The sequence below is a fragment of the Pinus tabuliformis genome, chromosome 6 (assembly GCF_031772625.1).
Source record: "Pinus tabuliformis cultivar Carrire ecotype Pingquan chromosome 6, CPIR1, whole genome shotgun sequence".
Taxonomy (NCBI): Eukaryota; Viridiplantae; Streptophyta; class Pinopsida; order Pinales; family Pinaceae; genus Pinus; species Pinus tabuliformis.
This window is the reverse complement of record NC_142292.1, coordinates 651506876-651523027: the sequence shown is the minus strand read 5'-3', so window position 1 is coordinate 651523027 and position 16152 is coordinate 651506876. Positions and strand designations below refer to the sequence as shown.

The following is a 16152-nucleotide window of genomic DNA, read 5'->3' as shown; positions in this document are numbered from 1 at the left end:
AATCTGTGTGATCTAAAGGTAAAGGTTAAGGCTTGGCAGAGGAAAAAGAAAAAATCCAATAGGGATGCTTTGAAAGAGATACAAGAGAAGTTGGATGCTTTGGCAGACAAATTGAAAGAAGGAAATATCTCTCTTCAGGTTCGCAGTAGTATATATGAATTGGAAAAGAAAAGACATAAATTACTTGCAATTGAGGAAGCTTCTTGGAGGTTGAAGAGTAGGGCGTTATGGCTGAAGGAAGGAGATAGGAACACAAAGTTTTTCCACAGATTTGCAAACAATAGGAGGGATATAAACTCTATTTGGGAAATCAAATCTAAAAGGGGAATTATGCTACACTCTTAGGAGGTAATTTCTAAAGAGGCAGAAGCTCATTTTGGAAAATATTACAAAAGGGACAAAAATTGTAGGATGGAGGACATCCTATGGGGAATTGATCCTTTCCCCACTATGTTTGAGGCTGAACAAAATAATGCTTTTTTCCAGCCTGTGTCAGAAGATGAGCTTTTTCAAGTTATGAAGTCTTTCAAAAAAGATAAAAGTCCTGGCCCAGATGGCTGGACCATTGAGTTTTACATCCATTTTTTTGAATTACTCAAGAAAGACATCCTGGCAATGGTGGAGGAATCGAGGCTGAAGGGGTTTTTCCATCCCCATATCTCATCTACTTATATAGCTCTCATTCCTAAAAAGAAAAAAGCTACTGCTTTCTCAGACTTTAGACCAATCTCTCTTTCTAATGCAATATACAAAATTTCCTCCAAGATCATTGCTAACAGAATCCGTGGCATTTTGTCTAATTACATATCAACAAAACAACATGGTTTTCTTAAGAATAGGAATATCATTGAGGCTGTGGCCAACACACAGGAGTGTTTACATACATTACATACCAAAAAGCTGGATGCAGCCATCCTTCAATTAGATTTAAAGAAAGCATATGATAGCCTTGATTGGGGCTTTCTAAGATGCATTTTATGCAAGATAGGACTAAAAAACGAATGCATAAGTTGGATCATGGCATGCGTGGAGAATGTCAACTTTGCTGTCCTTATAAATGGCCTTCCTACAAATTTTTTTTTAGCCGCCAGGGGTCTTCAATAGGGATGTTCCCTGTCCCCTATTCTTTTTATCCTTGCAATGGACTCCTTAAGTCTACATATTAATAGAGAGGCTAAAAATAACCTATACAGGGCTATAAAGATATGTCTTGGGATATTTATTTCCCACAGTTAATTTGTGGATTACATCATGTTGTTCGGTATGCTCTGCAGATTTTCTTGGGAATACATACATGGTATTCTAAATAATTTTCAAAGAGCCTCAGGAATCCACATAAATGAAGGCAAACCTTCTTTCTTTTCTGATGTTGAATACAGGGAAACTATGGTTTTTTTGAGTACTCTGTTTAATATTGGAAAAAACCAATAAAGGATGGCTTTAAATATTTGGGTTTTCATCTCAAACCTACAGGTTACAAAAAAGCTGACTGGATGTGGTTATTTGATCGTTTCATCAAAAGAATAGAAGGATGGGAGTTTAAGTGTCTTTCCATAGTAGGTAGAGCGGTCCTCGCTCAATCTGTTTTGGCTCAACTGACAGTTTATTGGGCCCATTTATACTATCTCCCTTCTGGAGTTATTTCTATATTGAACAGACTCATAGCAAATTTTATATGGGGAGGTAGTAAAGAAAAAAGCAAATTCCACCTGACTATTCTTTCAAATATTTCCTTTCCAAAAGTTTTGGGAGGTTGGGGAATTATGGACATTAGGAATTTTGGTAAAGCCCTCTTATGCAAATCCATTTGGAGAAGCATAAATGGGGATAGTTTTTGGGGCTCTACCATCAGAAAGAAATACATGGGGAATAAAGACCTCATACTCTAGTATAGGGAAGGTACAATCGGAAAATCACATGGATCTGCAATCTGGCAGAGCTTTCGCAAAGTTGAATCTTTTTTCCTCAAAAATCTCTTTTGGAATGTATAGAATGGCAGGGATGTATATATTGGATATGATCATATCTTAGGCTTGGGGGAGAGTCTTATCATTCCTAATCCCATCATATTGCCAGAAATGGGATATTTACATGGAGCCAACTAATAGAAGAATGGCAGGGAGGCATTCCTATATGGAAGGATCTACATGATTTGGGCCTTAGCGATGAACTAGCTTAGAAATGGGTCATTATCATGATGTCTATGAGACGCTCTGGCATATGTAGATCTGAAGGGAAGGACTATCTAACATGGAGGGGGATTAAGGGGTGGGATGATATTAAAGTCAAAGATATCTATTTAGTTCTGGTGAAAGCTATTCCTCACCCTTATTAGAGCATCTTTCCTTTATCACTGTGGAAAACAGGGGTGCCAAACAAAATTATATATTTCTCCTAGCTCGTATTTCACAACAAAAATCTAACTTGGGAGAATCTACAAAAAAGGAACTGGTCAGGACCAAGTATATGCCTATTATGCAAAAAAGGGGAAGAAAACAACAATCATATTTTCCTCACATGTAGCTATACTTATCAGTTATGGAGGGATTTAGCAGCTTTATTTGGTTTTTGTTTGGTGGATCACACAGCTATACAAGAGGCTTTATGTTGGTGGACCTCGCAGAATGTTTCTTACAGATCAATTCCTCTTCTCCTCTTATGGACAGTTTGGAAGCGAAGGAACAAATCTATATTCCGAGATGGGAGAGAAGAACAAATGCTTGTTTTTGAGCAGATCATTTCTTTGTACAATTCTATCCCTAAGAGGCTGTCCACAAACAAATAAAAAATTACAGTGCTTCAGAAGAAGATTTCAATGAGTTATCTGCGAGCTTTTTTCGACGGAGCTGCTCAACGGGGTACATGTGTATGTGGTGTTTTCATATCAATGAACGAAGATATACATTTCTCCATTCACTGGAATGGTGGTAATGGTTCAAACAATAAGGCCGAAGCAATCGCATTGGCAGGCCCTCTTCAGTTCAACACCTTCTTGAATATTCAAATGCTTCAGATTTATGGGGATTCCAAAATCATAATAGAACAGGCTTCTGGGAAATTATCCAACAAGAATCCTATGTTATCTGGATGGATGAACATGATTAAAATGTTATGGAATAGCAAACCGGACTACTCAATCAATCATGTGGACAGGTCACTGAATTCTCGAGCGGACGACCTGTCAAAGAAGGGCCTTGCTATACAGCCTGGTTCATGGAAAATGGAGGTACAAATGCAAGCTACAACATATCAGATAGAAGATTTCTCCCTTTCGGGTACCTAGTTTTTCCTTTTGGTTTTTGTCTTCCTATGCTTCATAGACTATTTCCTCTTCATAAAAGGTATGTTGGTCTTTCCTTGACTTTCTACTTTTGATGAGAAGGCTTATTTTGGTATGGTCTAGTATATATATACATGAGTATATGGCTAAACTCTATCTGTCCATGCTTCTGACATCTCCTTCATCAAGAGAATTTTGATACTCATGAATTTTTGTTGGCTCTGTTTACAGCGAATATTTCTACATACATATGTTTCAGCGCTTATCAGTGATTTCCTCTTATGTAAATATCTTTATTATGAATATAAATTATGCTTTTTTTCCATACTAAAAAAACACAACCACACTAAAGCTTTCAAAATTTACATTAAACTTATTTTCACTATAATTTAAAAAATTTAGGATTATATGATTTTATTTCTACATACATATGTTTCAGGGCTTATCAGTGATTTCCTCGTATGTAAATATCTTTATTATGAATATAAATTATGCTTATTTTCCGTACTAAAAAAACACAACCACATTAAAGCTTTCAAAATTTACGTTAAACTTATTTTCACTATAATTTAAAAAATTTAAAATTATATGATTTTATAATAATTTTAAAATTAAACCAGTTTTAATAAAATTTTAATGATTATAATTCATTTTTATTTATCACAATATCCCAATTTAAAATTTCACAAATTATATAATTTTGTAGTAATTTTAAAATTATACAAGTATTAATAAATTTTTAAAGATTATAATTCGTTTTTACTTATCACAATATCTAAATTTAAAATTTCACTCACTCACAATAATGCAACATAGAAACATAAAATATATTTATGTTCACTTTGAAATAAAATATTCAACGTTAAATTTTTTAATTAGCACAACGGAAATTTGTTCTCACCTTATAATTAGGGTCACAAGGGTGGATGACATTTTTAATCACCTATCACTTTGGACCACTAATATTTGGAGAAGATACTTGTATTGAAAAGATAGGGCCGAGTGAAATTGGGAGGGTGAGTGGTGAAATTATAGAGACATGAGGGAGGCATGACCGGCAGAAATAGGGATTCCCTGCAGACAATCCGCCCGATGATCGCGAAGGATCATGCGGGCCAGCCATGGGGTTTCCCGGCAGGGAGGGTGGCCGCCGGGCGGCCCGGCGGTCGGTTCGTCATCGCCGTCGGGCTCCGGCACTCCAACTCAGACTGCGGCCCGGATGTCCCCTGGATGGACCGGTGTGTCGCCTCTTGTCCCCCAGCCCCTCCAGAATTTACTAATTGTGATATCGCGTAACGACCCGGCAACATTATCCTCGCTCCACCGTCCGATCCTCGCGTAAGAAACTCCATAGCCCCGTGGCCGACCGATGGCGTGGATCAAGCATGCTGGATTACGATACCCACGGCAAAAATCATTGCAGCGCAGAGGGGGCTTTGAAATATGCCATTCAGCGAAGCCGATGCAGAGCGAGCTGTGCCGGATGAATGTGGGATTTTGATGTATTGGGTGAGGAACTTGGATGGAAAAAAAAAAGACAGTCCTTGGGATTTACTGTAGCGGTGGCTATGGAGGGGCCCTAGTAATAATATTGTTGCTGATACAGTTGGTTGGTGGTTATGCATAAGGTCCAACTCCTCCCCTTGCTTGGTATTCTTTTACTTGATATATTTGTTGGGTATCGAGGATTATTGTTTCTGGTCCAGTTAGTTGGTTTATTGCTGAGTTTTTGGAGATAATCAATCGAGTGTTCTGTCTGATACAGGCGAAGAAGAAGCTTATCAGAACAAACAAAAGAAGATTTTTTGTTTTTAATTCTTTTTCCTTCCCAAGGTATGCATCAATGCTTTCATGTGGGTTTAGTGTGCTTGATGGTTGTTGGGGCCTGTGATTCTGCCATTGTTTGCTCCTAATTATCATGGGTGGGTACTGGGTATGGCTGTCATGCAATGTGTGTGTGAGGAGGGAGTAGTCTGGTTTAGGCTGTCCATGCTTTTGATTAGGAATTATGTCTCCCATTATTTGATGAGACCTGGACCTGGCATAGAAGAAGTCATTGGTACTGCTTTTTAATAGCAAGGTTCAAGCTTACTGCACATGTTGTGGGATTCCTGTCACAGGGAACATCGAGCTTGATTCTGAAATAATTAGTGTCATTCTAGTGTTAAAGGCTAATGTTACTATAGGAATTATTGGTTTTGTTTGACTGCAATAATGGAGTCATGGTAGGCATCAAACCATCAGATGAATTGTTAGTGTTATTAATGCATTTGAAGTCCTTCATGACAGAGATAGAGATGAGTGTGCTTCTTTTTTGGTGGTCTATAAAATTTATTTATTGAAGTTTCTTGCTTACCAGGACTACTTCCTGCTTGTTGCAGTTGTTGGTTTTGTTATTTATCTTTGTATCGTTGTCCCGTACATTCCTTTGGGCTGTGTATGATTTGCAGGGAAAAGTAAGCAGCAGTGTGGAAGGATTGATTTTGTTGCCCTTTTTTATGTTTTGGTTTGTTGTTCTGTGATAACCCAAGTAGGATTCGAGGATAACAGTGGCGAAGGAGACTACTGAATATCGGCATTGCTTTGGAGATTCTCATTCTGATGCATGTAGCCAACCAGTCAGTGAAGTTTACAGTGCGCAGTATCCTGATTTCGTGAAGGAAGAGAGGTGTAATGTCGTCTAATATTAATGTTTATATCGAGGAGGGCTTGAGCAAACTCCCCCCTCCAGGTTCTTCAACTATAGCAGATGACAGCAGTCAGAATAACCCAGGGGGACTGAAGGAGCACGATTACATCGGTCTGTCGGAAGTTTCCTCGTCGATAGAGAGTTCTGTGGTCTCTTGTGATGGTGAAGAGAACAATATGAACCTCAAGGAAACTGAGTTGAGATTGGGCCTTCCTGGTTCACTTTCTCCTGCAAGGGACTCATCTGAGCTGAATTTGTTAAGCCCCCTGACCATTAGGACAGAAGTGGAAGAGAAGAATCTGTTCCCTGTTGAAAAACAACAACATTCAACGAAGGATGGGGTGGCAGAAGAGAAGAATGGGCAAGACAAGTATAATATTCAGCCATCTGGAATGGGGAGGAACATGATGACTGTATCACCCAAGAATATTGTAACTGGTTCAAAGAGAGGCTTTTCAGAAGCTATGGAGTCGAGGAACTGTTTCCCGGATTCTAGAAATAATGGATTTTCAGCAGAGGGTAAGTGGGTGTTTCCTGCACAGGTTGGAGGAGTTATTGTGGCTGGATCCGAGGTTGAATTGCCCAAGACAACCACACAAGGAAAGTTTTTGCCGCAAGGACTAGCATCTGCTCCAGGAGCTTCTACCATGATGCAAGGGCCTACATCCTGGCATACAGGGGGCCTGGATCACTCAGGGAGCTCTTTCATGTCTTCTAGGAGTTCCAATGGAACTAACCTCAATGGAAAATCCATCAAGGATGGAGCTGCTTCAACTGGTGTCAAAGATATTGCACAGTCTAAGATGCCGCAGGAGAGGTCTCGTACTGAATCACAGCATGGGACTAATCAAAAACAGGTGCCTTCTGCAAATAACCCTGGAATGGCTCCTGCTGCCAAGTAAGTATTCAATCAGTTGGTGTATATCCTTGACAAAGATAATTTTGAGAACTGTTTTTGCTAGGCTATGGTCTAGTTTAAATGATATGATAACTGCTGCTGTTTGGAATGAAGTTCCCAATGAGAATATGTTTACAAGACCATGATCCAAGTTAATTTTCTTGTGATCCAACTTAAATTTCCTGATATTCTGTATAAGTTAGACGGTCTGGCATCTGCTTATTGAAAGCTCTCCATTAACCTCAGTGACTAAACAATAGGCGTGATTTTAACTGGCAGGGCTCAGGTGGTAGGTTGGCCACCAATTCGTTCTTTCAGGAAGAACAGTTTGGCTGCTCCAAAATCAAATGATGAGGATGATGTAAAGTCTGGATCAAGTGCTTTGTACGTTAAAGTCAGCATGGATGGGGCTCCTTATCTGCGGAAGATAGACTTGAAATTATACAACTGTTACCTTGAATTATCGTCTGCATTAGAGAAGATGTTCAGCTGCTTTACTATCGGTGAGTCCCTACTCTGTATGCATTTATTGTGTTTCTGTTTTATTACGAATTTTGATAATCTTGGATCTGAATAAATAGGGCTTATTTGATGAGTCGCAGGTCAGTGTGGATCTCATGGAGTACCAGGCAGGGATGGTTTGAGTGAGAGCAAATTGATGGATCTCCTGCATGGCTCAGAATATGTGCTTACATATGAGGACAGGGATGGAGATTGGATGCTTGTTGGAGACGTTCCATGGGAGTAAGTGCGCAAGTCTCTACTTCTTACGTTCTTTGTTTCTTCGAATTAGTACTTTTATGTAATATATGTATATTAATTATAATTCACAAGTAGGAGTTGTTCCTTCATTTGCCCTGCTATAATTTGGAAACCAATGAGAACTTTAATATATGCTCCGTCCAAGCTCTGTCCAAGTTCGCGTTAGATATCATATATACCATGTCAAAAGAATGTCTAGGCCATTCTCACATTTTAATTTTGTCCTCTGTAATTAATCTTATTGTTGTCATTTTTTCTATTCCTGGAATGTCAGCGTCTTCTTTGTGGCTCAGACAATGTTTTCAACAAAACAAATTGCTAATATGGAATACTCACTGCAGGATGTTCACCGACTCTTGCAAGAGGTTACGTATCATGAAGGGTTCTGAAGCAATTGGCCTAGGTATTTGAGCAAATCTTTCTCTTGATCAATTTCATCCGTGCAGTGAACTTGTAGTTCTGGATCTAAAAACTTCAAGCTGACTTACTTTAATGGCTTGCAGCTCCCAGGGCCATGGAGAAATGTAAAAACAGGAACTAGATGTGGAGCATGACCTGCTCCCAAGTCACTGTGGGGGTTGACATAGGTCCAGATGGAGGGACGTGGAGTAGCCAGCGAATGAAGTAGATTATGTTTCTTTTTTCGTTCTTAGACTTCCTTATTTATCTTGGGCATCAAGGCTTGCCCAGCCAGTCAGCAACAATGTTGCTCAGCTTATCATACATCTTCTTAAGTGGGCTTGGAAATTCATTGTTGGTACTAAGTCTTTGGTGGACTGAAGGGAGAGGGACTTGGATTTTGTGACATTGGTATGCACAGGTCAAGAAGCAGGTCATGTATATCTGGAAGGAAATTAACAGGGAGATAATTAAAATTAGAACAGTGTCTGTTGTGTTGTTTTATTAGGAGTTGAAATGCTTGGGACCAAAAATAGGCTTATGGTTTGATGAGACATTATGTAGACTGAAATCTATCACTGAACATCTCTGGAGCATATAGATCTAGCTCTTTCAGCAAGGGAAATGGACTTATTGAAGGTCAGAATCATCAAAATTCCAGTTGAGCAATTCAGGAGCTATTTACTTTTGAAATCTGGAGGGATGAAGTGTAAAATCCTTTTTAAGATTACGAGAGAGACATTTTCTCTCGATGTCTTTGCAGTGCTTATATTGGCTACTTTAGTATTATGGTTTGGGATGAATCTATTTTCATCCACCAAACGGCATCTGTCCTGTTTTGTGGAACTTGTTGCTACATTGCCGTTTAGGCTGGGTGAACTCTAAAGACTTTGGTAGTTTTATTTGACTGAACTATGAGTTTGATAAAACTCAATATGTCAATATGCAGCTTGAAGTGTGGCTTTATATATTATTGTATAGCTTTCAATGTTTCTATATAACCAATGCTGGTTTTTCTGAAGAGAGGTGTTTGGATGTTATTTGTGTCTATAATTTCTATTGCAAACATGTGAATTGTGTTCATTGAAATTGTTTGGTAGTATAATGTTTCTTGTGTAGGGATCATGGCATGATGGCCCTAGGAATCAGAGCAATTAAATCTTTATGGGAAAGATTATTATTGGTCATGCATTTGTGTGCTTTGTTAAGTGTTACAGCCCACTTGCATTGGAATGATTCTATGAAGATTGCTTTAGTTAGATTGCAAAGAAATCATGGGCAAGGGCTTTAGTTAGATTGCAAAGAAATCATGGGCAAGGGCTTGACAGAGTTCAGTGATAGGGTCTTTATTGGAAATACCATAGATAACTAGTTATATGTTGTGTGCTTTGTTAGATGGCAACCTTGGATTCTTTCAGACTGTGTTGTTCTCTTTTGGACTAAGTTATAGTGTGTTTAGCAGAATTTTTGAAAAGAAAAAGTTAATCAATAGATGGGTTTGGATTGCAACTTTTAGCTTTGTTTTGCCTTGTACACTTAATTCAAGTTCACAATTATATGCTGATGACATTTTTGTTTGATGCATTGCAACTAGGAGAGTTTACTAGCTATATCTTTGGAATTGAATGATTAAGGAATGAATTGACTGTTATCACTTGCCATGCTTCTTTTGATTAAAATAAAGTAGAATTATGTGCTTTTAACTCTACTGCATCCTCTCTCCCTTTTGGTCAGTAAATCCTTTCAAGATTAATGTTGCTTTGATGGTCTTCTGTTGTTCTCTAACATTGATTATTGTTTGCTGTAATAGTTGTCTGTGATGGGATGTAATGGGATGTAGGGGCAAGGAATTAGATGAAGTGGAAAAAGAGTAATTAATATGTTGCTTTCCCTTGCTCATTCTTGTTGGTGTGGGTTGCATGTATGATTGAATGGGAAGTTGATGAATTAAGTGCGATGGAGCCTGTTGTTTTCCTTTGTTCCTTCTTGCTGCTGTGAATTGCATCTATGATGGAATTGGAAATTGTGTAGATGACTAGTTGTTTTCCACCGTTAATGCTATGATTGCATGTAAAATTGGGGAGTTGTTCATGGAAAAATGTCAAGAAATGAAAAGTAATAATTGTAGCCTTGTTTTTCTGTTTATTTCTCATCTTTTTTCCAAGTAGAGGTGGCACTGTGTGAGTGGTACCATAGAGTAGAAAAATTACTTGACAAAAAAATGTGAATACAGAAGGGGAAAATGTCTTCAACCTTTCACAGTTGTTTGCTATTTTTTGTCCTAGCTAGACAGCCAAAATGTTTGGTGCTTTCAGTTTGTAATTTTTTTCAGCTGACAAACTTCAGGTCTCAAATGTAACTCCATGCTCAGTAGAGGTAAAAATGTTCTCACTGCTGCTTGGGCAAGGGAAGTGATGATGTAGCCCATGTAACAAAGAAATAGATATTTATTGATGTGTTTTAGAAACATTTAATAGGGACTATGTTTGATTGGGAGGCCTCAGGATTCCGTTCAAGTTATTGCATCATGGGATGGTCCTACAATTTTTGCTCGATTTCATATATAGCTGGAAATACATGGCTTCGCTGATGAGTTCATCCTGTTTTGTACAGTATCCCATGTGGTGGAGAGCTGACGACCAAATATTAGATTCTCTCTCTACTAGAATCTGTAAGGTATACCGCAACAAGCTGCATCACAACAGCTGTAATCATTGGCCCATTCCCACCAAACCCACCTAGAAGTTTTGTTCTGCAATCTTTTTTTTAATGTAAATTTATTTGTTAATCCCTGCCAAATGCCATTTGTTTGATAAATAACTAAATAACTCACCGCTGTCAAATAACAACAATGATGCCTTGTCTCCCATGTGGTGCATTAAATAAATTGAAACTGTGAGGGGGACAACACGATATTTCTATTCTGTCACTGTGATCTCTTGTCTGGTCTCGCTCATATCTTTATCAACTCAACCCCGCTTCTCACTGCCATTGGATATCAGGTCTTGCCCATTTCTTTATCAATTTTACTCCTCATCCTCACTGCCATTAAATATCAGGTCTTGGCCATTTCTTTATCAATTTTACTCCTCATCCTCACTGCCATTAAATATCAGGTCTTTGCCAATTTCTTTATCAACTACCCTGATCCTCACTGCCATTGGATATCAGATCTGATTACAATCATGTTCCACCTACTGTTTATTCGAACAGTGCGACTTCCCTTTTCTCAATCCCAAGTTCCAACCACCTTCCAAGATAATAATAGATGGTGGTGAACATGGAAGGGGACCATTCTCTGTGCAAAATTTCAACTCCACTATAAAGCCACCATCCTGGACTATCTTTGTCCAGAAGGTTTTTAACTACTATGGATTAATAGGTTTTTGACTCGAAAGGTTGATTCAAATAACAAGTTAAACTCAAAGATTGATTCAAATTATCTTGATGATAAGCCGCACTTGTTGACTTGAAAAATTGATTTAAATAACAAGTTACACTGAAAGACTGATTCAAATAACAAGTTACACTAGATAAAAAAAAATCAATTCAAAGCTTTTTACCATTCATTTTCTCTGAGTAATTTTGTATTTTTCTGATAATTTAAAGAGTATTCGCAAGTCATTAAAACAATAAAACTAAAATCTCAGACGATTGAATTGTGAATGACTTGTGCGAATCTTCCCCACCACCATAAAAATGTGAATGCCTAATATTAGATTGAGTTATATTTAAGCTATTCAGCGTTGTCCACACAAAATAAACTTACTGAGTTTGTCGAGTTTCTTTTCCATTTGCAGGTACGGATCCCTGATCGTGATAGCTTCAATCCTGGGCCATGGAATCTGCATTTGGAAACGATATATTTTTGTCCTATTGTTTGTCCTACTTCAATGAGATTAATATTTCGTCCATGGCGTTTTATCAAGATACACTTTCAACGGGCTGCTTTTCCCATTTTACACCCTTTTTTGTTTACCAAGTTTTGCAAAAATTATTGGTTATTAATTGACTATGGTTTTGAGCTAGTGAAGCTTAAAGAGTTCAGCCTTCTGTGATCCATATCAAGTTTGTGAGAGATTTTTCCGATATCAAGTTTTGAGCTAGTGAAGCTTAATTTAAACGTTTTGGAAACTTTCACCTTCACCTTGTTGTAAAAATGTTAATAATTTTTGTTTTTGATGTCGAGAGTACATAAAGAAATTATAAATTTTATTTTCAGGACAATATTTTTATTAGAAAAATTCACAATAGCATAATGTGTTTATTCGTATAATGTTTTTATTCGTGATACAGGATTGATTCTAACTTCATTGATATTCATGCGACACAAAATTAATTCCAACGCCAACTGCTACTGCAATAATCTTGCATGGTAGATTTAAAGAAAATAACTCATCATTTCAAAATAAGTTGACATAGCAGAGACTTGCCCAGTAAACTATGCCTAAAAGCCATGGCTTACAAATTTTTAACAACCTTCACAAAACCTACAAATCTTTACAAAATAGCAAATTGTTATTGCATTCAATATTAAAACATATTTTCATTTAATATTAAAACTTACTCTCAATTTAACTGACCTCATACTAACAATAATTTTTAATTTGAGGTATAAGTTTTCTGCTATTGTGCGGCTTGCAAGCTGTTGCACTTAGCCTAGATTTATAGTGGCAGCCAGTTAGATTCGATCCTGGATCTGTGCAGAATAACTTTCACCAGTTACTAATTATCCTAGATTTAAAAAAAAAATAATAATTTTTAATCTACTTTAACATTATTTATCTTAATAATTGCACATTTTAAATAGTCGTCTGAGCGAACAATCAATTATTTTTATATATTCATGTCAAAATGCATTGAATACGCAGAGAGAATATGAATATCAGTTTAAATCCATTCAAAATGCTCAGATATATATTTAAAAAATGATGATATATACGTTAAAAAGTATAACAATCACATACATATATTTCCAAAATATAATAATAAAAAGAATTGATATTTGCAGTAGTTAATTATGGAATAAATGTTTTTAGAAGAATTTTTAATTTGATATTTCGGATTAACACTTCAACCATCGTTATCATCATTATTCAATTTCTTATTTTATGATCAGTGAAGTGTTTACTAGAAAAAAAAATTATACGTTCAAAAAGATTATTCCAAAAATATTTATTCAATAAAATTTATATTTTGTATTTTATAATAATAAAAGGAATTGATATTTGCAAATAGTTAATTATTGAACAAATGTTTTTCGAAAAATTGAGAATGAGTATTTTTTTTAATCCGACATTTCAGATAAACACTTCATCCATCATTATCATCATTATCATTCAATTCCTTATTTTATGATGAGTAAAGTGTCCACTAGCAAAAAAAAAATATGCATTGGACAAAATTATTCCAAAAATATTATCCAGAAATATTCCAAAAATATTTATCCAATAGAATTGATATTTTCTATTTTACAATCTTAGAAATGATTACTCCAAAAACATTTATCCGAAAAATTTGATATTTTCTATTTTGCAATCTCAAAATGTATATCAGACTGATTGAACAGCAAGCTGTACAACCTCTAGGCATATATCAGATTCATGGACACTTATCAAAAAAATATAGTTTCAGTTAATACTTTTAACTTGCAGACAAATTATGCAAGTGGAAATAAGAAATAAAAAACCCAATTGACTCTCCAGACTCACTGGCATTCCGGCTTATCAAGTGCTGCGGTGGCCTGTGATGTACTTCACGCCAAATTTAGCAACATATTTGATGGTTTACTAAATTAATCCAACTTCGAGAACCGCCAACTGACGTCTGCTAGACAATTTTAACCAAACACAAAGATAGCAAAGAGTTCCAGGCTTAGGATGCTCTACCTGTGTCAGCAGACAAATTTGGCCATTTCCTGCAGTGTACCCAAACTGGAATTTTAGGGCCCAGAGAGAAAGCGATATCTGCCAGCCGTTCTACTTGTCAGGAATCTTTTAAGTGTACCCAGTGGGGAATTATTGGTCTTTTGGTCTCTACCCCTGTTATGCTTGCCGGAAACCTCCAAACTGTACTCAAGTTTAGCAGCTCACAGCGCCCGCAACGCCATGTTGTTCTGAATTTCACGAGGCCGTAAGAGTACGTGAAACACAGAGACTCCGCTATTATAGCGGGAGTGTCCTGCTAAATTTGGCAGCAGTTATACGGGGACGGCCAAAATGAGCCCTTCGTGGTTTTGCACAGCAGTGTACTGTAGGTGCTGATGTGGAGATCTGTCGTCCGTAAAAAGCGGTTTCAGTCACCCTGTAGGGTTGGGCAAAAGTGCCGCGCCGAGAATGACAGCTGTCGGTAAACTATTGGAGTCGGGATGATGATTGGGACGTGACTGTACAGATTATCGGCTTTTTAGATGCCCGGGAAACCACCGTACAGTTGTGGAAGGCGGAGATTGTTGCAAGTCCACGTCTGTCGCGATACCAGGGCAGTTTTATCCGCACGAATCGGTGGTTTTCGGGCACGAGAAATGTCGGTGGAACATTTCCCACTAAGGTAGTTTTATCGAGAAGATATTTCTTAATTTGTTCATTGAAAGATTGAAAAATGAATTTCTCAAACGGCTTTAGCATTTGCAATATTATGGTGACAACGACTATCTGGTGGAGTGTGGACTTGTGCACATCTTTTCATGTTTCAATAAAAACATGTTTACACATTGAAAAGGTTAGTTTAATAGTTTAATATTAAATTTCGGTCACATCAAATCATATTAGTGGGTCTAATACGGTGGTTGCAAGGGAATTAAGTTGTGGGACTACATGTAAAAGTTATGGACCTTGCAATTCCATGAGTTCTAAGAGGGACATGATGTGTTTTAATATACTTAGAGGAGGGTTGTTAGGGAACATCTTTCTAGAAACACACCAAAGTAATTAATTAAAGATGGGCCACTAGTTGACCCAAGGAGAGTCAATGACTCTTCTTTGGCTTTTGTATCGCTGTAAATCTAACAAGAGTCCATGAATGGGTAGCAGACCATGCCTTTCAAAACCTTACTAACTATCATAAGAAAAGTATAAGGAAAATGCCACAACATGTACTTGTGGGCCAAGAGGAAGACATGGACATTTTGATCTGTAGTCATGTAGTTAGTCCCTCTCAACTTAAACCTTTTATGAATTCAGTCTTCTTGGGTTTATTGTGTGAAGACTTAACCTATCCACCAACTACAATCACTTGTCTTACTCCTAGCATTACATGGGACCTTAGAAGATGATGCCATTATTTTGTTAGTAGGAAAATGTTTAAACTCCTCTTGACCTAGTCATCTCTGGTTAAAAGGTATAAAGTGTATTGTCCTTGCCTGTACACTCATGGCCCATGCAAAAATGCCTTCCTCCTCTTGTACCCATCAGGTACAATTTTGTTTTCATGGGTACTGTTTGTTTTATGTGATCCATAGATGTGAATAAATATTTTTTTGGGATATATAAGATAAGATAAATTTTGGACGTGTTTGAGAAATATATAGGTGGCTTTGATTTTCCTATGAAATGTATATGGATGTCAATTTTTTTTTTTCATTTTTCCTTATTTATTTTTTCTAAGAATTTAAGTTGGGCTAGCAAAGTAAAAAGAATTTTAAAATTATAACAATAATTTTGAATACATAAAAGTTTAATTGGAATATCTATATATATATATTTAAAATTTTAAAAGTAAAAAGAATTTTAAAATTATAATAATAATTTTGAATACATAAAAGTTTAATTGGAATATATATATATTATTAAAATTTTGAAGTTGTTTTTTTTTTTTTATAATTATTTTATTTATTACTTATAATATAATAGTGTATGTGTTTTATAATACAATATTTTATAATATATATTTTTATTTAGTTATGTTTATTTATTTAGGGTTCTTTAGTTTAATATGAAATAGATGTTGTAATGTAGTCAAATTACATAAAAATAAAATTGAAATTAAAAATAATTAAATTTAAATATAATATAATATAATAAATAATAATTATACTCATTAAAATTAGATTAAAAAATCAAGTAAAAAATTAATAATTAAATCAGCCTAGATCCATCTTAACTCTAGGTTTATGAAGTGACAAGA

The 16152-nt window shown here is 36.4% G+C and overlaps 2 protein-coding genes across 4 annotated transcripts; both read left to right on the top strand.

Moving 5' to 3' along the window:
* The first annotated feature begins 2815 nt into the window (after positions 1-2815).
* LOC149260296 (uncharacterized) lies at positions 2816-3283 on the top strand. Its single transcript, XM_089457954.1, has one exon. It carries the CDS (start codon positions 2816-2818, stop codon positions 3281-3283), a length of 468 nt encoding a protein of 155 aa, XP_089314080.1.
* A 1325-nt stretch (positions 3284-4608) lies between these two features.
* Positions 4609-9049, top strand: LOC149260295 (auxin-responsive protein IAA8-like). Of its 3 annotated transcripts, none has more exons than XM_089420179.1 (7): positions 4609-4908; positions 5046-5113; positions 5815-6867; positions 7147-7370; positions 7470-7611; positions 7971-8032; positions 8133-9049. In XM_089420179.1, the coding sequence occupies exons 3-7, from the start codon at positions 5954-5956 to the stop codon at positions 8168-8170; spliced, it is 1380 nt and encodes a 459-aa protein (XP_089276305.1). In that variant the 5' UTR covers positions 4609-4908; positions 5046-5113; positions 5815-5953; the 3' UTR covers positions 8171-9049. The 3 variants fall into 3 exon arrangements, with proteins under 3 accessions (XP_089276305.1, XP_089276297.1, XP_089276310.1); XM_089420171.1 differs by having other exon boundaries at positions 5812-6867; XM_089420184.1 differs by having other exon boundaries at positions 5731-6867.
* The last annotated feature ends 7103 nt before the right edge of the window (positions 9050-16152 follow it).

Excerpts from the sequence above, each read along its gene's own strand:
- LOC149260296 (XM_089457954.1), top strand. The coding sequence starts at position 2,816 with ATGAGTTATCTGCGAGCTTTTTTCGACGGAGCTGCTCAACGGGGTACA.
- LOC149260295 (XM_089420179.1), top strand. The coding sequence starts at position 5,954 with ATGTCGTCTAATATTAATGTTTATATCGAGGAGGGCTTGAGCAAACTC. Across the intron at positions 7,612-7,970 it reads GTTGGAGACGTTCCATGGGA|GATGTTCACCGACTCTTGCA; the intron begins GTAAGTGCGCAA and ends TACTCACTGCAG. Across the intron at positions 8,033-8,132 it reads TTCTGAAGCAATTGGCCTAG|CTCCCAGGGCCATGGAGAAA; the intron begins GTATTTGAGCAA and ends AATGGCTTGCAG.